The 22,559-nt window shown below is 36.0% G+C and overlaps 1 protein-coding gene across 3 annotated transcripts in view; it reads left to right on the forward strand.

The window, feature by feature from the left end:
* Positions 1-22,559, forward strand: part of LOC150097438 (uncharacterized) — an 857,342-nt gene that overhangs the window by 117,378 nt on the left and 717,405 nt on the right. For all 3 annotated transcript variants that reach the window (XM_090406999.1, XM_090407000.1, XM_090407001.1), the window contains exon 4: positions 10,231-10,309. In XM_090406999.1, the coding sequence (XP_090263125.1) occupies positions 10,231-10,309 (79 nt within the window). The remainder of the gene's footprint in view (positions 1-10,230; positions 10,310-22,559) is intronic.

The following is a 22,559-nucleotide window of genomic DNA, read 5'->3' on the forward strand; positions in this document are numbered from 1 at the left end:
CAGCCATGGAATGTTGTTTCATATTTGAAGTGAAGCACCAAAATCCTCCCTAAGTTTGCTCAATTCTATCCAGAAGAAGGCAGTCTGGGTAATTAATGATCCCCCTCTCACATACCTACTTCAATCTCTTTCTCACAGATGTGCAGTTTCCACTTTGCACCTCTTCTACAGATACTTTCATGGACAGTGCTCTGCCAAATTGGCCACTATTATTCCTCCACTCTTGTTGTTGATACAGTATTTTTGCAGGCAATGTATGTAGTAATTTTGTTAAAATTAAATCTGTCTAAATTACCTTGGCTTTGAGATGCATCAGCAAAACATTTTTAATAGCAAGACTTTCCCATCTCCCACTACTCAAATTTTATATCGCACAAATGCCAGCTGTAAATTATTACAGCCTAGAATTGTAAATGTGTTAAAAAAAATATACTAGCTTCAAACAGATTTGTCTTATTTTACTGCAGAAAATACTGTAGCAGAACAAAATTTCATTCATAATGTTTAATTTTAAAGTATGAAGAAATACTGAGAAATTACTTTTTAATTAAAGCTTTTTTTATTTAAATAATTTAGTTGCATATTAGTGGATTATGTTTTTATCAACACCAAATCTCTGATACTTGAAAATGATTTGAATATGACTTGAAACAAGTACAGCACATTCTGCTATCAGCAACATTTCTAATGCTGAGGCTTCATAAGCAAAACTCCTCCCATTTGTCAAATGAAAGTGAAGTGTGGTGCACAACACAGACTGGTGAAAGTAGGAAATAAGTTAGACTTTCAGTTGATGATGAAACTGGCAGCCTGCTTATGTGAGTAAAATGACGGGATATAGCAGTCTAAGAGAAAATCTGAGGAATTAATAAGTAGTGTCAGTGGTGTTTCTAAGGCTTTTTAAAATGCATGATTCATGCATAAAGTGTCTTTGAAATGAAATACTGGTAAGTTATATGTTCACTCCAAATTTTTACCATACTGAAAACAGTATTATTACATTTAACATCAAAAGCATAATAAAGAAAATAGAAAATAATACACATTGGTCTTTGAACTTATTGCATTATAGTTTAATTGGAACACTTCTAATATAGGGATTGAGATTAAAAATAAATAACACTTCACTTTTTTTTATCAGTTTGTCTTTGATTAGCCTATATATACACAAAAGAAACAAATCACAACACCTATATCAGGAATATTGTTCTTCCTACCATAGTTATTAAATTTAATGTGCCGTTTATGTTCCTTTTTTCAGATAGGAACACACAAAAACAGGATGCACAATTCCTATCCAAAAAAAGAAATATGAACGGCACATTAAAATTAATCATCATAACGCTAATTATGGATATAGACCATATCGGTCTGTTCTGGTCTTATTATCCATGTAATATTCTTTTTTGAGGTCCAGCCTTTCTGATCATGCCCTGAATACTGTACATAGAATTGACTGGAAAGGCACCTGCTGTTTACACCACACCAAAACATGGTATGAACTTAAATTTAAGAAGGCCTGTGAAATTCTTATCAACCGCCCTAATCTTAACAATAATAATGGTCTAAAAATCCCAAGAATATGAAAGGCACATATTCTACACACATAACCTTTCTGCCTAAGAGTTAATTATAAATTGGACTGTGGGTAGGTAATCCAGGATCTTAACTCTAACAACTCTCATGTTAAATTAGGACATCACTCACTTTTGCTGTAATAAAATTATCCATATTAAATTGTTCGCTGATGTTGTCATAAATGGAATATAGCTTTGATATAGTTTTTTTTTATTTTTATCTATTTATTTTATTTATTTATTTTTTCTGCTAGAGGTCAGGCCAGTAGAATAACTATTGATCAAATCATTGTCTCTTTGGCATACCGTGTGAAATGTAATGTAGCTTCTCTCTGTATAGATATGTGTACTCCAGATGATGACCTTAATATGAAGCTGAAACGTCTGGAAATTAAAGTAATATTTCTAACACGGTTGTAATCTCCATAATTTGTCTGAAATGAAAGCTAATGTATGTTATATTTATAGTTTATAAAATTATTGTTCAATCTCTTTTCTGTATATTTTTCTTGCTCTTCTCTCCAGCTGTTCTGTTTCACGTTTCCATTAGCTGTTCTTATCATATCTGAACATTAGCATCGTATTGTGCAAACATATAGTGTCGAGCATTTCACTCTTAATGGAAATGTACATTTATTATTGGTGGCAGAATCAATCTTCTCATTAATGTGATGATTTTGACTATGATTGCAGGAGTTTTAAATTTCAGTGGTGTAATATTGTCATTCCCCCTTTTTTCCCCAAATGGGGGTGGTGTACCAAAAATCCTTAATGCTATCCAGAAGTAAGTGATGTTGTTAATTGGCAACCCTTCTTGGGCACAAAGCAGAAACATTGAGTCTCTATATTGGAGAGAGTTCAAGATATAGACTCGATGTTTCTGCTTTGTGCCCTTTCTGCTGTTGTTTATATGTGCAGTTTTTGCTGAAATGGCTAACTTCATTTCTCCTCTTTCCCTCTAACCCATAAATACGAGTAGCTAGTGGCCAACATCTATTCACTCTCCAGCTCCAAACATAGTGAACCAGCTTCTTGTCCTCTTTCATACCTTCCACCTCTGTGCTCCAAAACAGTCATCACACATCTGGTGATATATGCTGATCAGTGTATCTCACCAGATCTTCCAGTCTGTCCTATATAGTGTAGACCAAAATTGCAACTGATCTTATAGGAACCTGGTTTTTTGAATGGCAGCATATACAACAGAAACAAAACACCAAGTAGAATGGCAGCAAACTGTATTCATATTTAGCATCTCTTCCATTAAATTGTCAAGTTTAAACAATTTAGTAACATGTTCTAACATTCTTAAATAGACCAGAGAATGTTGTGGTCTGCCACTATTCCATGTTGTGCCTTTTTTTTTTTTTAATTAAGGCCAATAATGTAGTTCTACTATAAAACTTTTTTAAATTAAGAAAAAAAATCTCTCTCTCTATATATATATATGATTTATTTTTTTCTTAATTTATATTTGTGCATTTATTTTTATTTTATTTTTTCATGAGAGGTCAATCTAGGGTAAACGATGAACAAAGCATTTATATTTATCTTACTTTTTTGTGTAATCCCATGTAGTTTGTGTTCTCTATGAATACAAACTAATACCCCTGTGTATATGTATGTTTTCCTGATGATGAATAACTTCGATACGGAGTTCAAAACATTGAGTGTTATTTCCATAATTAAAAGTAATTACTAGAGCACGTATGCTCTAGTAATTACTTTTGTGTGTTTTGTGTTTTTGCTTCCATAAATTGTCCACAATGAATGCTGACCACCATGTAACCTTCAAAGATAGACATCGTATTGCTCTCAAACAGTTACTCGCAGATAATTAGAAAAATATCAGTATATATGGTGGCCAGTAAGGTCTGAAATTATTGCTTAGTCCTAAAGTAAGGGTTTGTTAGCGAACTTGAAAGAACTTATGTGGGCTGAATGTGTGCCATGTCAATTCTTGGAATTTTTATGCCACCATTATTATGCTCCCAATGTAAACAATGAGATTGTTTACATTGGGTTAGTTGAATCACCTTGAATTTGCATTAATACTAGGCTTTTGTATGATCTAAGGAACAGGTACCTTTTCAATCAATTTGGTGTAGTGTTAATAGCATGATCCCAGAGTCATGCTTTACCAAAATTGTTAAATTTTGTATCATTTGTGTTCTTTTTTTATAAATTGTAATTGTGTCCAGTTTTGCCAGTATAAAGTAAGTTGCAGGTGCCAATGGATTTGGAATACCCCAGAGTTGGCCAAAGAGGAAGTACATCTTTGGAGAAGTTGAATACGATTTTTAATTTTATAGGTGGTTTAGAAGTAGCATTTAGATTATAATAGTGCAGAATTCTATTTATTTTATCTGATAATGCTTTAGGATTATCAGATAAAATAAATATCAGATAATGCTTTTATCTGATAATGCTTAGGATTACAAAACTATAGTGTATGGCTATAGTTTTGTAATCTACATTATTTGCATTTTTTGGTTAAGTTTTATGAAAAATTGATATTTTTGCTATAGCCATTGTTTATAAATGTATTCCTAATAATTTGTAATTCTTGTTTAAATGCATTTGCTCATTAGAGCAAATTGTTATAGTCCTGCCTTTGAGGGTGTTAATGACGAAGGTTTTGTGATGAGTGGTGGTAAGAGTTAACATCTGCACTGCTTGGAAAGAAGTCAGCAGACATCCCCATAGACAAGGTGCATAATGCCATGTAATGAGTGACACGTAAATTGTATAAATTGGAGGAATATGATGCTCCCAACAGTGCAACTGTGTCCAGGTACAATGGCTGCAAGAAAGGAGCTGATGGTGGTTGAAAGATGCATTGTGATAGGATGTCATGTTTCAGGCTTATGTTTGTCGAATTGTTGACAAATCGAGCCATCCCAAGTCAACAGTTAGTGATACCATACTGAGATGGAAGCACACGGAGTCAACTTCAAGTGCTGCCCTCAGTGGATGACCCACTACATTCACCGAATGTGACCATAGGGTGCCAAAGGATATGTGCTATGGAGTAAGGAATCATGTTGCCCTCTACCAAGCAGATGGACGGGGGTGGTGGATGACCAATGAACATCTCTTACCAGAGTGCATAGCTATGAAACTAGGAGGTGGTAGTGTGAAGGTATGGTTCTGTTTTTCTTGGTTTGGCCTTGGACTTCTGTTTGTGGACATTGAACATTGAACTACTAGAGGTATCTGAGCATTCTGGGAATTTACTTTGTGGCATTTCTATGGAACTGTCTATTGTTTCTTTCAGCAAGGGAATGCATTGTGTCATAAAGCTGCTGCTGGAACTGTGTGGTATATGGACATGAACATCATAACACTTGACTCCACAGAGCCCTTGTCCTCCACAGAGCCCTGATCTCACCCCTATTATAACCATCTGTGGGATGAACTTGAGTGCTAGGTGAGGTAAAGATACATCTGTCTCACAACAGACCAGGACCTCATTGCATGCCTGCAGGAAGAATGGTCCAAAATTTCCATTGATCGCTATCATATGCTTGTATGCTATCATGATGTCCAGCTTAATAAGATGTAGGACCTTTTGCTGCAATGACTGTAGCAATCCTACAGTCACTGCAGCAAATAGTCCTACACCTTATTGAGATGGGCATCATGGCTGTTTGTTCTTCATAATTTTTCCAGGTAATGTTATATGTTGGCCGATATGTGTAGGCTTGAAGTAAGGCAGTAAAAGACTGTCTGAGAGAAGATTTGACTAGAGTATCAAGGAAAGGAAGTGAGTTTTGATTTTCAGTTCCAGTGGTAAATTGTGTACACTCATGTTGTTTGTTCAGGTGGCTGAGAAAGGTTCACCAGTTGTGTGGTCAGATAATGAGAAGATCGTCAGCATATCTAAACCAAACTGTAGATGGTCAAGGATTCTAGGGTACATTGCTCAAAAGTTTCCATATGTAAATTAGCAATGGGGGGGGTCATGAAGAGCCCGCCTTCTTTTAATGGCTAAAAATTATTTTCCCGCTTGAAGTAACCAGAATGTACTATGCGGGTAAAGAGATGTCACTCTGCCAATGAGATGAGGAGTGACCAACCACAGCTAAGTAACAGCAATGTGAGCAGCCTTTCTAGCCACACTCTAAATAACAGTGAACTTTGTCTATTTAATAAAGGCATAAAATTTTCAGTTAGCACCTAGAACTGTTAATAACTGGATGCTATATACTGCATTGAAAGAGTCATTAAATTTTTGCTAGGTAATATAGCTGAAAAATTCTTTTAGAAACTTGTAATGCTTTGACTAATATGAAAGTCATACATAGCAATCTCACCAAAACAGAACTAGCAGCTATCAAGTCATTAAAAGCCAATGGAAGTAGTTTTACATAGGGTTTTAAATGTAACTTTGTTTTTGAGCAAAAGAGGTTTAGCATTTCAAGGAAAAACCCTTTGATGAGTGATTCCAGAAATGGAAACTTTTTTAGGAACTTTTAAATCACTATGACTCTAATGAGAAAACATTTGGATAACATAAAATAATCTCATAACCAAATACAAGTGCATGTGCAAAATCTGTAACAAAAGCAATTCTTAAAGAAAGAGCAGGGACAAAATATTATTCAATAGTAGTTGGTGCACCTTTCATTTTGGCTCACATAGAACAAAATGTATTCATATTGTGCACATAAATGAACTTAGTAAGTATGAACTTGAACTTTTTTTAGAATTTGTAGACTACAATCCTTTCTCATTTCTTTTTATCACAAATTTAATATTGAATATCCTTGAAAAATACAAAATTCCAATAACTGATTATCTTGGCCAAGGATATGATAACGGCAGCAATATGAGTGGTGCACATAAAGGTGCTAAGGAGCTAGGGGAAAAAAATTGTTTGGCTGTCTATTCTCCATGTATCTGCCATTTATTAAATCTTTATGGCATTCGGGTTGCTAAATCTTGCGTTGAAGCAATTACATTTTTTTGGAACTGCAAAAAAAAAACATAACACTTAGTTCAAATCCCTAAAGATGGGAAATTTTAAAACAGAATATCAACAGTTCTTTGCACAATTTATCAGACTCGCATTGGTCTGTAAGAATGGGTACAATAAAGCCATTTGCAAATCATTTACCTGAGATAAAAAAAAAAAAAGCAATTGACACACTTTTGTCTTAAGTATAGAAACTAGGTCAGATTTGAATGGAATTTTAACACAATTAATTCCTTTAGGTGTGTAATTATGATTAATGTCCGATTTAAAGTGTTGGTTGCAATACATTATAGAAACAATTTTGCAAGAAATAAATGTAACAATTGATGTGGCAGAACAAAACTTGAAAAGTGTAATTTTGGATTTAAGAACTTAGAGAAAAATGAAGTGATATATTTACTGAAAGCAAGCTTGTAGCTGCTTTTGGGAATATATTTAATGTTTTGAGGGGAAAAAAATGCAAAATTGGAAAAAATTTACAGGTCATAATTGAAGTGATATCAGCCAAGAATATATAATATTATTGAAGAATGCTTTTAAAAGTAGCGTTATAAAATTTTAGACAGTGTTATCGAAAACTTAACTTGGAGTTATGAAGTAGTAAATGAACTCTGCAATTCATTTGGATTGTTGTAGAATTATCAGAATATCGACAATAGTGAATTGAGAAAAGAGTTGCTAAAAGTTTAGCTGAAAGATATGCTTGTGATATTTCTGAAGAAAATGTAGAATAAATAATACATTTAAAAGCTGTCAATTACCAAAGGATGAAAGCTATATAACTGAGAGGAGACCTCCACGTAGCCTTCAAAGGAATGCAGAGAACTGACCAGGGCTTCTGACCTAATGTTCAATCCTCGCCTTCTCGTGGTGCATCCTGTTAGGTCTCTATCTGGATACTGAATGGACGAGGATTGGCTGGCAATTTGGTATTTAGCCGACCAAATTGTATTCTTATTGGCTTAAACTAAAATTTCAAATGATGGTATAACATGACAGAATTTCATGCTGGGTGGGGCATCGCCCGGTTAAACAAGGCCCCGTTGTTTTCGCCAGGGAACCAGGGCAAACAGTGAAATGTCAGCTACTGGAACAAATCCTAAAACTTACCCCAACTCAACATTACCGGAGTTCAACATCGGTACTATCAACATAAGAAGCCCGAATGGCAAAGAAATGGAACTAGCTGAGGAATTGGATAAGTACCAGATCGACATAATAGGGATGACTGAAACAAAAAAGACAAAAACTGGTAGGTCTTTCTCAGCAATAAATACAAAATATTATATTCAGGCCTAAATACAAGGCTAATTCTTGAATGGCAGACAGTCTCAAGTAGAGTGATGTGGGCAAATATGAGATTGAGGAACTGGACAATGAGACTTAGCAATGGTCCCTCAGACGATTCTACTAAGGTAGAAGTGAAGGAATTTTTTGAGGCTTTAGAGAAAGCAACTGAACAATGAAAAAGGAAAAGTTGGTCCTTGTTGGGGATCCGAATAGCAGAGTATAAACTTATTGTCAGGCATACAAAAATATTTTGGGAAAATTTGGAGAAAAGAGCAAAGCTAATAATAATGGCAAATACCTTTTGGATTTCTGCTCAGGACATGGACTGGTTATTACTAACACAATGTTCCAACATAAAAATGTGCACAAATTCACATGGAGGGAAGAGGCAAGGAATAAGAAAAATCTCATTGACTATGTTATTGTTGATAGTGATGTTTTCCCACTTGTGCAGGACATTAAAAAATAGTGGATTGATGCAGTAAAAAATGGCTTAAAAGACAGAAATATAAGATCTAATAATGTTGGAGTCTTGACAGATGAAAGATAGATTTGGAGGAAAATTGTTGAGAAGTTAGTAATGATGGAAGTTCTTCATGTAGTACTGTCATAATACCCTGTACTTCCCTTGAGTGTACATGTCAGGAATTTCATGATGATGAAATTCCTGACCTTCATTTTAGACCTTCATGATGATATATATATATATATATATATATATATATGGCCAGAACTTAAATATAATTCAGCACTGTTTTCAAACCTCATATGAAGCTGCTTGTTGTTATGTCCCTCTCCTAAGGATCATCTCTCTTCCTTCTGTTTCAGGTATCTATAACGTGTATTGTTCTTGCACCGTATGGTGAAAATGAAAGATCTGCCGTTGAAGAAATTAAAAAAAATCTACCACAACTGTAGTCAGTTGATCATACCTTAAACAGAATTAAATTTAAAAAAAATAAAACTTTAATGCAAAAAAAAAAAAAAAAAAAAAAAACTAAATCGACATAAATATAGTGTGGAAAACTTCTGACAGTATTTCTTTGACTTTCAGCTTAGTAGCTAAGTCTAGCTACCAGTACCCACATAGAGGACACTTCCTTTAGAACTATTGGCTTCTATTCTACCATCTTCCTCTTATTTATTTATTTTGTATGTGTGTTTATTACAGTTTTTATTTTGTATTCCAGGTGATCTCTCTCTGTGATAGAGACAAAATATTGTGACTATTAAACATGTTTTATGTTACTGTGCTATTTCATGCCAGTAAACTTAGATGAGAATCAGTGAGGCATAAATCTTTTAAAAGTAACTTTTTTTTTTTTCCCATATTAGAAATCTTACAAGTGTACTTCTTGTAGTACAGGATATATTGCAAACTTAAATTTGTAAATTACACCTGGGAAGGTTCACAACAATTACTTTCAACTTTTATGTGCTGTTTAATCTGAGGTACAGATTAAACATCACATATGAGGTGTATAACTCATGAAATGCTTAGCCTGGAGGCAGGTGATGGTTTTGATTAAGGAAACAGAAAGCAGAATAATGATAGTATAAGCAAAAGGATTATATGGTAACTATGGAGAGAGCATTAAAGAATGGATAGAGTTTATGGAATTAGAGCAGGGGAATCTTCAGAGCTATCTTAACAGGTAAGTTGATAATTCAGTAATGCTATTATCTGAACAGTAGCAGAAATAAAGCATTCAAGATTTTGATAAGGTTTTAAACCTTGGTAATGTCATTGTGGTGAGGTTTTAAAGATTGATTTTTCAATACCTGTTAGTGGCTAAATGTAGGAGAGAATAAATTGTTTTTGATGTGATTGAAGCAGATCCTTTCCATGAGATCCAGAATTTGTTAAGATTAATTCTTATCCTAATATCTGTTTACTTCTGTTGTCTTCTTCTGTTTCATTTTCTCAGTAATTCTAACTACCACCTTCCACAAGCTACCATAATGTGTGTGTGGTTGAGTGGTTAGCATATCCGCTTGGCAGCCAAACAGCTGCAGAGCAGGTTCAAATCCCACTGTGGGCATGAATACTTGTGATTGTGAAAATACTAGTGGTGGTGGACAGTAAATGGCATTGGTGTAGATGATGCAGTTCTCTGTAGTTGGTGTATTGAGAAGTGGAGACGTAGAGTTGTAGAGCAGGTACCCTTCCTCAATGAGTCTTTGTACCCTTTGGAGGTGTCATCTAATAATAATAATGTGTATGTTACTCTATCTCAGATTAAGTAAGTTTAAAGAGAGAGGTAAGAAGTGGATAGCAAACAGGAACATTCATTTCGCTATCCTTGCTATTAGCTATTTGAGCATCAAATTTGAAAAGCAGATTATCAGCGTTACTCATGCTTTGCATATTTATTTATTTATTAGGAATACTGGAAATCCCTGACAACATCAAAGGATGCAAGTGCCTTAACATTATTGATGCTAGTGTTAATCCTCTGGGCAAGTATGTCTTTGGATTTATGAAAATTTATAGTACTGTTTGTACTGAATATAGTAGCATATTAATTTTGTGAGAAAAATTATTGCACAACCTGTCTCCCCCCTCCTTTATTTAAAAAAAAAAAAAAGATTTTATATATATATATATATATATATATATATATATATATATGTAGAGAGTTGCCTTGACTTGCGCTACATGCAGGGTCAGCTAGACTTGCAACACTTGCAGGCGCAAACTTGAATGACTTGTCTGTTTGCTTACTTGAGAAATGAAGTAAAAAAAAAACCAGGTTCATATTTAAAATAGCTTGGTATCTTTAACATATATATAGTTGCAATCATAATGCAGACAAAATTGATACTTATTGGAAGTTTTTCCACTTGGTTGTACTGTAAATTAAAGATGCCAAGAAACTATATTCTTTGTTTGATCTTTTATCCAAGTGTAAGCAAACAAAGTTTGTGCCTGAAGTAATTTCTGGACTGGGCAACTTGTATATAGAGGCTAATAACTTCACATCACTTGCCTTAGTATCCCATAATGCAAAGCACATATCCTTACAGACATGTATAATGCTATGCATTATGGGAAAGGTCACTACCCAGACTGGATTCAACCTTTATTGAGGTCTCATCAGAGGGAGCCAGACCCAGAAGTGATACCAAGGTTGAAGTAATGCAGAACTCGTATTTCCATATATGAGTAGCTAAAGAGGTTTCACAACTTATTATTAAAATACTCTGGATTAGAGATAGATGTTTGAAGTCTTTCCACTTGGTTATACTATAAATTAAAGATACCAAGGAATTATATTCTTGGTTTTAATCCTTTATCCAAGTGTAAGCAAACAAAGTTTATGCCTGATGTAATTTCAGGACTGGACAACCTTTCAGGACTGTCACATCTTTTGGCTACTCATATATGGAAATATGACTTCTGCGTTACTTCAGCTTTCGTATCACTTCTGGGTCTAGCTCCCACTGATGAGACCTCAATAAAGGTTGAATCCAGTCTTGGTAGTGACCTTTCCCATAATGCATAGCATTATACATGTCTGTAAGGATATGTGCTTTGCATTATGGGATACTAAGGCAAGTGATTGGAAGTTTATTTTTGACTTGGTTAGACTATAATAAATTTAGTTTAATCCTTTATCCAAGTGTAAGCAAACAAAGTTTGTGCCTGAAGTATCTTCAGGACTGAGGCAACTCATAGTAAAGGTGGCCCAAGCTCTCATCACTCTTTCTCAGTATCTCCCATAATGCAAAGCACATCTCCGCAAGGAGATGCACAACCTTCCGTCAACCGGAAATGTAGCATATGGATGGCTCTACTCCCAAGCATTCCTGTTTGTTAGGCTTCATTGTTGGATTGGTCAGGTTCTACTGGGACAGAATAAAGGTGGACCAAGCTCTCATCACTCCTTGTCTCAATATCTTCCATAATGCAAAACACATCTCTGCAAGGAGATGCACAGCCTTCCCTCAACCGGAAATGTAGCATATGGATGGATCTACTCCCTAGGCATTCATCTTTGTTAGGCTTCATTGTTGGATTGGTCAAGTTCTACTGGGACAGAACAGTATGGCCCTTCAAAGCACATCTGCAAGGAGATGTGCTTTGCATTATGGGAGATACTGAGACAAGGAGTGATGAGAGCTTGGTCCACCTTTACTAAGAGTTGCCTCAGTCCTGAGGATACTTCAGGTGCAAACCTTATGTTTGCTTACACTTGGATAAAGGATTAAACTAAATTTAATATAAGGCATGTGATAAGGCAAGGATTAAATCAAGAATATAATTTCTGGGCATCTTTATTTATAAAACTAATACTGCCAAACATTTTTGGTTAGCAATTTGATAAATGAGGACATTTTTAAAGAAAACATGTGGCATCTTTAACTATAAAACAGCAAAATAATTATACAAGGAAATGTGGATGGAGATTGTATATCTTAGTTGATTTCATTGAAAAAGGAATATTTTTAGTGTCAAGCCATTGCAGTAACCATTCTTATGTCTTCCAATTCATCCTTCCAACTACAAGAAAATATACTATTTCCTCATGTCAGTGCCTCCATCTTCGTTCCTTCGCATATTCATTTGTATCCCATATCTATTTGCACATGCTACCCAGTTTTCTGTGAGATCCATATTAATCAAATACAAATTGAAGTATAAAGTTCAGTGAGCAGCCAAATGCAGCATTGGTGGATTTAAAATAAACAGTACTTAATTAAATCTAGTGATTCATCTGGGTTATATGGACATTATCAGCATTCTGAAAGATGACACTACTCAGACAAAGCATTATATACACAGCCTTCCGTCAACTGGAAATGTAGCATATGGATCTACTCCCTAGGCATTCCTGTTCGTTAGGCTTCATTGTTGGATTGGTCAGGTTCTACTGAGACAGAACAGTATGGCCCTTCAAATTATTGATAGCTTCTGGTAATTACGTTTTAAGCTATGTGGCCAATTTGCTGATTAATCTGACTCTTGAATCTATTTTTGTGTAAGGTTTTTTTTTTCTTTTCCCTTGCCTCCTCTTCCCACTTCATGATGAAAGTTTACATGACATAATTTGCCACTTCTGTTTTACTGTCTTTTAAATTATCTTTTTTCATATTCCTTCCCTTTGATGTCATCAGAATGTTCTTATTTCTTAGAGTAGAGCTGCATGTGTTGTATACTTTTAGATACCTGGATAGGAAAGATGTGGCTGAGTATTTGAAGAAAGATAGTTATCTTCTTAATGGAAAAGCGAAAAGAAGCTCCACTTCTTGGTTTATGATTCTGTTCCTCATGGATTCATATATTTGTTATATATCTCATTTCTAATGACAGTAAAATGTCCTGAATAAACTATAGTAATATAGCTGAAATGAAATATAACATTTATTCCTCACATGGCCTATACTTCTGTGGAAGACAGATTGCACTAATCCTTCAGTTATACAACCGCGAGAGCAATTTGCTGGCATAATTGAAGGGTTAGATAACTGAAGATAAAATTACATGTCATTTTACCAGAATTCATTTGACACACTAATACCATAACCCATTCAAGAGTTGGTTAATTGAGCATTCGTTCATTTGAGGGACAAATAATTGAAAGGTCACTGCACATGCAGAGTCAACTGTACAACTGTGTAGTCAGTGGCATATGAAGGATTATAGACTTGGTAAGAGGTATCATAACAGATATCGTATTAGTGGTTTATCCATTTGTGATGTTAGGTAAAAGCTTCAATCACCCAAAATCAGCTAGTGAATATTAACTGTGGATACATGCAGGGCTTGAAATATTTTGTTCTGGCTCACCAGGACATATTCATCTAACCCATCAGATGTTAGCATCGATGTGCTCTACAGTGGTTACCTAATATTTCATTGCCACCTGTTTATTTATGGATCTGGTCAGCTTATACTTAATGCTATGGCTAATTTTAGCCCTTATAACTGACAGTTGGGAATCAAATATGTTTAATTACATGATGTATTAATTGATTTATCAGTCTGTGAAGAAAAAAATTCATGCACTTATTTTCAGGAAACTGTGTATTTTTTCCAGGTTGATGCAAGTGGACATTTATTTTTTATTCTTTCTTTTAAGGTTACACAGTGGTCAGCATTCATAGTGAAGATTTTATGGAGACACAACACATGTGTTAGAATAATTACTTAACATTAAACAAGTAACAATCAACATTTCACCCTCTGAATTGAGGTCATCAGGAAAACATACATATGTACAAGATACAAGCTACACATGACGCTGCACTATACAAAAGTAAGATGAATCTAAATGTTTGTTAATTATTTATCCTAGCCTGACCTCTGGTGATGGGAAAAAACGGAATTACATTAAACCATTTCTAAAGTCCTTTCATATTGGGATTTCTTCTGTCTGGGGTTGTTCTGGTTGCTATGTGGGTTGAAGATGGGTGCCCCATATTCTTGGAATAATTAATCGGTCATTTTTGTTCAGATTTGGATGATGTTTTGGCATTTCACAAGCTTCTTTGAATTTTCTTTCAAACCAGGTTTTGGTGCAGTGCAGAGTGCCTTTCCAGTCAATTTTTCCAGGCCAGAGAAAACAACCAAAAAACTAATACAACACTATGCCTCACTCCCCGAATTTACAGACTGCCAAAAATACACAAAACAAACACACCACTTCAAGTTGAAGGAATCGACAGCCCTAATTATCACCTAGCCACGAAATTTGTGGCCACACTGAAGATGTTGGTAGGTCATTTCCCACTCCTACATAAAAAAAAAAAAAAAAAAAAGTACACAACACTTCATAAACAAGATTAGAAACATCACACTCAATGACGAAGATTTATTAGTCTGCTTTGACATAACTGCCCTTTTCACTAATGTCCTGATCAGTGATACTGTTCGTCTCTTCTTCTTTCACTATGCCTTATCCCGTTTAAACAGGGTCAGCGTTCACATCTTTAATCTTCTTCTTCCAGATTCTCTGGTCCAGGGCATCTTCCTGACTCCATCCTTTCTCCCTAAGATCCTCTGCCACCTTATCCCTCCATCTGAGTTTGGGCCTGCCTCTTTTACTCCTTCCCTCCACCTCCATACACTCCACTTGTTTACCAACTTACTCCTCACTCCTCTCTACATGACCGAACCTCCTCAGCCTGCTTTCTTGTACCTTCTTACCGATCGGACCCACCTTGATCGTCCCTCTGATGTAGTCATTCCTTATCCTATCCTTCTTTGTCACACCATTCATCCATCTTAACATCCGCATCTCCGCCACCTCCATCTTCCTCTCCTGTGCTTTTGTTATAGGCCATGTCTCCATGCCATGGAGCATTGCCAGCCTCACCACCATCTTATACAGCTTTCCTTTCATCTTACAACTCACTCTCTCTTGTCACACAGGACCCCGCTCATCTTCCTCCAGTTCATTCAGCTGCATGTTATTCGATGCTGTATTTCCTCATCTAGGTCACCATTCCTCTCGACGACTGACCCAAAGTACTTGAATTTCTTCCCTGAAGTTAACCTTTCACCTTGGAGTCGTATGATCATATCCTCATCACTCCCTGTTGATATATATTCGGTCTTTAGCCGGTTAATTTTCATGCCTCTCTCCTCCAATACCTCTCTCCACTCTTCCAAGGTCTTTTCAAGCGTCTCTTGGGATGATTTGCAGAGAACAATATCGACAAACATCATGCTCCCTGGTGCCACCTCCTTGATGTCCTCCACTAGTACATCCATGACCAGATCAAAGAGGTAGGGGCTCAGAGTTGATCCCTGATAGAGCCCTACGACAATGGGGGAACCCCTCTGTCATGCCGACACTAGACTTGACCTGAGTTTTTGCTTCCTCATACATCTCCTTCACCAACCTCACGTACTTTTTCGACACCCCATTCTTCCTCATACACCTCCATACCTCCTGTCTGGCCACTCTCTTAAGCCTTTTCCAGGTCTATAAACACCATATGTAGCTCCGCCTGCATTTCCCTTTCTCCATCAATTGCCTTAGCGCAAATATTGCATCCGTTGTCCCTCTTCCTGGCATAAATCCAAACTGCTCCTCACCGATTTTTGTTTCCCATCGTATCCTTCCTTCAATTACTCTTTTCCATATCTTCAACATGTGTGACATCAATTTGATCCCCCTATAGTTGCCACAATCTTGAACATCTCCTTTTCTCTTGTAGAATTGGACGAGAATGCTTTTTCTCCATTCCTCTGGTATCATTTCCTGTTGGGCTCTTTTCCTCATCAGATCCCATACCATGTCTACGCCCTCGCTGCCCAAGCTTCTCCGCACTTCTCCAGGTATCTGGTCCGCTCCCACAGCTTTTCCATTCTTCGGCTTTCTCAGTGCCCAGTACACTTCTTTTCTGCTTATGTCCTGCACTGATCCTTCATTTGCCTCTCCATCCTCGCACCTCTCTCTTGGATTCTCTTCATTTAGTAGATTACGAAAATATTCTTCCCATCTTCCTCTGATTTTGTCCTCTTGTAGTACTACTTCTGTGGCATCCTTTATCTGCTTAACTGATGTTATGTCTTTCGAGGTCTTATCTCTACCTTTTGCTATTCTCAACGACTTAGCTTCACAGTTTTTCTCCAGTACTTCTTAAACCTCTTCAACTGCCCTCACCTTCGCCCTTGCCACGACTCTCTTTGCACTTTTCTTCACTAATCTATATGCCTCCTTGTTGGCTCTGATTCCAGTCATGTCCCAATTTTTCTTTGCCTCTTTCTTTTCCCTGATCTCCAAATGCACCTCCTCATTCCACCACCAAGCCTCCTTATCCTTGGGCAACCCCTTTCCTGATGTTACACCAAGCACCTCTTCTCCAATTTTTCTAATATTCCGACTATTTATATCCCACCATTCTTCCACATCCTCTGGTAACTTCATTCCTTCCAATACCTTTTCTTTAAACTTATTCCTTGGACCTTACTCTTCCAATTTCCACACTTTATTTTCCTATCTTTCTGCCACTTCCATCTATTCTTCTTTTCCCCTTATCTTCTATTCTATTCTATGATACTATTCTTCTCTTACAAAACATATTTCTGCCAGATATCATGGCCCTCTTTGCCCATGTACTCTGCTTCGGGTATTTCGTTTGGCAAAATAATTTTTACCTATAAAGAGAAAGTATGGCCATGGGCTCACCACTCCCCCCCCACAACCAAAATAGCTAACTTTTACATGGAAGACTTCGAGCAAAGAGCTCTAGATTCGATCAGCCTAAATCCCAAAGTCTGGTTCAGATGTGTTGATGATATTTTTGCCATTTGGCCCTACAAAACATTAAATACATTCCTAAGCCACCTGAACAAACAACCCAAATGTATCCAATTCACCATCGAAATCAAAACAACAACACTCTTCCTTTTTCTAGACACACATCACATGTCTTCCCAGAGACTGCCTTTCCTTCACTTTCTACTGCAAACCTACATATACAGGCCAATACATACATAAAACTTCATACCACCATCCAATACAAAAATTAGGAGTCATCAGCACACACAGAGCCCTAACAATTTGCTCCAACGAACAAGCTCTGAACCAAGAATTTGAAATTATTAACCAAACATTTGTAAAAAAAAAAAAAATGACTACAATAAAAAAAACAGTTCACATGATTCTCCATAAAAATGCCATTAAAAGCAAAAAAAATTACAGAATGCTATAGCCATACCCTACATTAGGATCATTTTGGATAAAATAGATAGAACGCTACTTAAATACAACATTAAGAAAACCTTCAGTCCCACAGAATTAAGATATTTACTTAGCTTCTCCAAAGATCCTCTTCCATACCTTGCCCACCTAGGGGTTTACAAAATTCCATGTACCTGTAACCTATCTTACATAAGGGATACAGGACGCATACCAATCAGAAAAGATGAACACCAATGTCACATTAAATATCTCTGCTATGGTAAAACAGGCCTATTAGATCATGCACTCCAAATGTGCTGCTGAATTGACTTGAAAGGTATTAAGTCCCTGTGCTGCACCAAAATCTGGTTCGAAAGAAAATTCAGAGAAGCTTGTGAAATGCTGAAACATCATCCAAATCTGAACAAAAATGATAGATTAATTATTTCATGAATGTAGAGAACCCATCTTCAACTATATAGCAACCAGAACAACCCACAGACAGAAGAAATCCCAATACAAAAGGATGGCTTTAGAAATTGTTTAATGTAGTTCTGTTTTTTTTTCTTTTTTTTAACTCACCAGAAGTCAGGCTAGGATAAATAATTAACATTTATAATTAACAATTCATCTTACTTTTTGTATCTTGTACATATGTATGTTTTCCTGATGATGACCTCAATACAGAGGGTGAAATGTCGATTGTTACTTCATTAATGTTAAGTAAAGTAATTATCCCAACATGTGTGTGTGTTGTTTCCATAAATTCTTCACTATGTATTATTAATAATACAATTTTCTGTTTTGAATTGCTTTTAATGAAAAAAAAAACAGTTTCTTCTTTGCCATTATATGTAAACATTTTATGAAAACAATCAATATCATATTAATAAAATAAAACCTCTAGGTCTAAATACATACCTATGTTAATGTGTTTCTGACTTTTGATTAGCTTCAAAATATTGTCATGTGGATAGGGCCAGTGATGTCATATGGCACGGGACAACTTGGAAACAATTAATATTACTTCCATGCCTCCATGAAGTTTTAAAGACTCATCTTGGAGACAGTCTAGAAACATGTCATTTACATTCAATATAATGAAATATTTTAGGAAAATCTTCCTCAACATTCTAAATTTTAGGATCCACTCTTAAGTCAAATTCTGCATATTCCATCACCTAATTACGAATGTATGTTGCATATCTTTAAGGTTGCCATGTCACGATTAACCTTATGGCATTACTGATTTCTCTCTAAAGATAAAATGATGCATACATATCCTGTCCTGTCCTCTTATTAGTTGTATTCCATTACAACAAAATCAGTGATTTGTAATGATTAGCATTACTCAATAGATGGTATAAGTAAGGTTAAAAAAAAAAAGCTATTTACAACATCGATATGAAACGCTATCAGCATTACATAAATGAGACTGATGGTTAAACCGAAATTCCACTTCTTATTGCTTTTTTTTACTCAAGTAAAGATTTGCCTTTATCATGGACAAGCAGACAATTGCATTTTTCAAGTACTGGATGTGTGAAGATGTCACCTTAGCTAGGAAATGTTCACAAAGCAATCCTTAAGGACCAGGAATGATCAGAATCATTTACACATGGAAGACCAATGTGGAAATGATTGATGGACTACATTTGAATGTTTTTGATGTGGGTCATTTGGAGAAACTGCTGTTGGAAAGGAAGTAATGAGTATAGAAAATGAATCTGATCAAGTAAGAAGCAATGTGAAATAGCAGAAGAGTAAGGAAAGAGAGATTGAAGTAGTGCTTATGAATGGAGAAGTTGTAGAGAATGCAGGAGTCTAGAGAATGAGAGAACAAGACAAATAGGGAAATGGAGAGACTGATGGTAGACAGGGGAACACAGCATGAGAAAGGTTGATGCCTAGAGGAAGTGAATTGTGTGTGTAGACAAGAGGATGACCTGGGATGTAGGGAGAACAGCTGGATTTTAAGAAGGTTCTAGGATGGGTAAGGAGATAAAGAAATGGCTTGAGGAAGGTATGGAGAAGTCGAATTTAATAAGCGGTATCAGCAAAACTGTTATCAGCGGTATCAGCAAAACCTAGCTCCTAGGGTTTTTGAGGGATAACTACCTCAGACAATATGTAACAAAGGGCATGTGAGGATTGAGGGTCCTGAATTTAATCATCCCATTAGAAGATGTCATTAGAAATCAGGTGTGAAATCCCCTCCAGTTGGTGAGATTGACCAGGAAGTGATGGTTATATGGGTGGTTGCCAGCCAAGTGAGGACTTCTTTGAGGAAATGGTATATGTGGAACTACAAGGCTGGTGATTATTAGCTCACGAGAGAGCTTGCAGCTGAAGTATGAAAATAGGAGTAGAAGCAGTGTCTAAATGTATTCCAAAGGTCAGAAGGTTAAATAAGGTAGGTGTGAAATGGATGAATGAAGAGATTGAGCATGCAATACAGAGAAAGAAGGCATTATGAACTGAACATAAAATGAGTGGTAATAATCAATTTCATGAGGAGTACAAAGAACAGGCAAAGAAAGTGACTCAGTTGGTAAGGAAAGGCAGTATGAGCAGTAGTTAAAACACTGGAGTTCTTTTGATATGTTGCTAGCTAAAAAAGAGAATGATCATGGTAGGATGACATAGGAGAAAACGACATAAGGACAACTCCTTAGGGGATATAGTTGAGATATTTAATGAACAGTTCATAAAGGTCTGTCATCCTTGTCAATGTGACATCATGGAGAGTTAGAGAGCAGTGGATGATAATGAGAAGAGACTGATTATTATGAGTGAGCAAGAGGTATATGGGGAATTAGCAAACTTGATGTTAATAAGGTTGTAGGACTTGATAACATATCACCACGTATTTTGAAGGAATGTGCCTTGACATATTTGTTTAATATGAGTCTTACATTGGATCAAGTTCTTAGAGGAGTGGAAGGAAGGCAAGATTGTACTGCTTCATAAGGGAGTTGACAGAACTCAAGTATCAAATTTTAGGCCTATCTCTGTCAGTTGTTGTGATTAAAGTGCTGGTGAGAGCTAGAATGCAGAATTGGGTTGACAACACTGGTATTATCTTTGATGGACAGCATGGATTTGCTAGAGGGAGGGCATTTACTTTAAAATTTCCTTTAGTGTCTTATCACAGTTGTGTAATTTGTGCTTTTGAGATGTCAGTTTGAAATCCAGTGAAATATTAGTAACTCAAATTATTCTCTTCTGGTGTTTATTTAAAAAAAAAAAACTATTATGAATAATAATTATTATTATTATTCCTAACACCTCCAAGGAGTCCGAAGACTCATCGTGGGAGGACACCTACGGCTGTCTCAACAACTACACCGAACTCAACTACGAATCATCTCCATCTACGCCCACCACCACCACAACTAGTATTTTTTTTTGTCTGTAAATTGCGTGTGTTCTGAAGGGCCGATTTGTCTGTATGCGGGATGAAAAACCCGAGTTTCCTGGAGAAAAAACCCTGCTACCTCCGTATAAGACCGGCTAACTCATCTTCGATTGAAATCGTCCAGATAAAGATTCCTCCCGTCACGACGAGAATCGAACTTAGGCTTATTCCAATTGAAGGGCACAATGTACCGTCGTTCTTCTAATTGCGCTACGAAGTCTACTAAACACCAACATCTAAGCCTAACATTGCATATGAAAGCTTGAATAAGTGACGTTATTCTCGAATACAAATTCCAAGATAGAGGATAGCATCTGGACCAAGAGACAGTAATGTCCAGATTAAATGAGGATTATTCTGATATTCTAGTGGATGTGCATACTAACTACATCTAGTCTGAATGGACATTAGACACTTCCATTCATTACAGGGGACTCTCTCTTTCTCTGTGTTTTACTGGACACATAATACATTCATACATGTCATATTTGAGTTTCCTTCTTACCATTCAAAGTGTGGCCTGTCATAATGAGAAACTTACTATTTTCACTTTCCTACAATGTTAAGAAAGCCTTTTCTGCCTATTCACTCATGACAGTTATCTGATTGCAAATACTATCAGTTTACCTTATAGCAGTAACCATTATTCCACTCACCTCTTTCTCCTTCCAGACTTCATGAAATCCCTGTAGCATAAAGTATGAAGAACACGTAGCTTTAATGCTGATCTCAACTTTAATGGAAGGTGAACTGAATAATTTATTCAACTTCATTTGAAATGCAATTCATTCTTGTTTTTCAAGAAAGAATTGCATTTTAAATAAACAGTATTCTCTTCATCTTTCTTTGATAATTGTGTTTAAAGTGAGGGAAGGTGTTAGCTTATACTCCCTCAACGAATGCTGAAACTCTGTAGAGTTACCAGGTAATAATAAGGCATTAAACATGAGATATCTACTTGAATTAATATTTAGTGTGTGTACGTGCATGCATACATGCACGTACACACACACGCACGACTTCAAGCTTTAGTCTAATTTCTTCCACTTATTGTGGAATAAAATTGTTTTGAGTTTTGTTTTATTGTTTTGAGTTCTTTTGTGCATGCTTATACAGTTTTGAGATTGTTTCCCCTTATGATGTATCTGTGACAGACAAAATATAGGATCTAAGAAACTGATATTTTATTGTTCCTCTGTGCTGTATTCATTCCATTAAACCTTATGAGAATAACTCCAAGATCTCTAGCCTCATCAGAGTCTCCAAGCATAATCCCACCAATATACCGTTCAATATCTCATCAATCCAGAGTGTATAACTTTACACTTACTAACATTGAATTTATAGTCATTATTACTTGCTCACACTTCCAACCTATTCAAATTATCTTGTAGATGCTGTATATCAGTTGGCATCTCTGGTTGCCCAGCAGCAAATAATTGAATATCTCCTATCAGGCTCTCCTTGATATCATTAATATATAAATTAAACACCTGCTTTACCAAGCCAGTGACTTATATTCCAGTCCCATATTCTGCAATTTATGCAACAGCCTTTCATATGGTATCCAATTAGATGGCTTAGTAAAGTCCAACAGTATCATCGTATATATATATTCCCTTTTTCTATCTCAGCCATAACATTATAAAATATGTGCAAAC

Source organism: Typopeltis vanoorti, chromosome 17, assembly GCF_054136105.1.
Source record: "Typopeltis vanoorti isolate ZY-2024b chromosome 17, IOZ_Tvanoo_1.0, whole genome shotgun sequence".
Classification (NCBI taxonomy): domain Eukaryota; kingdom Metazoa; phylum Arthropoda; class Arachnida; order Uropygi; family Thelyphonidae; genus Typopeltis; species Typopeltis vanoorti.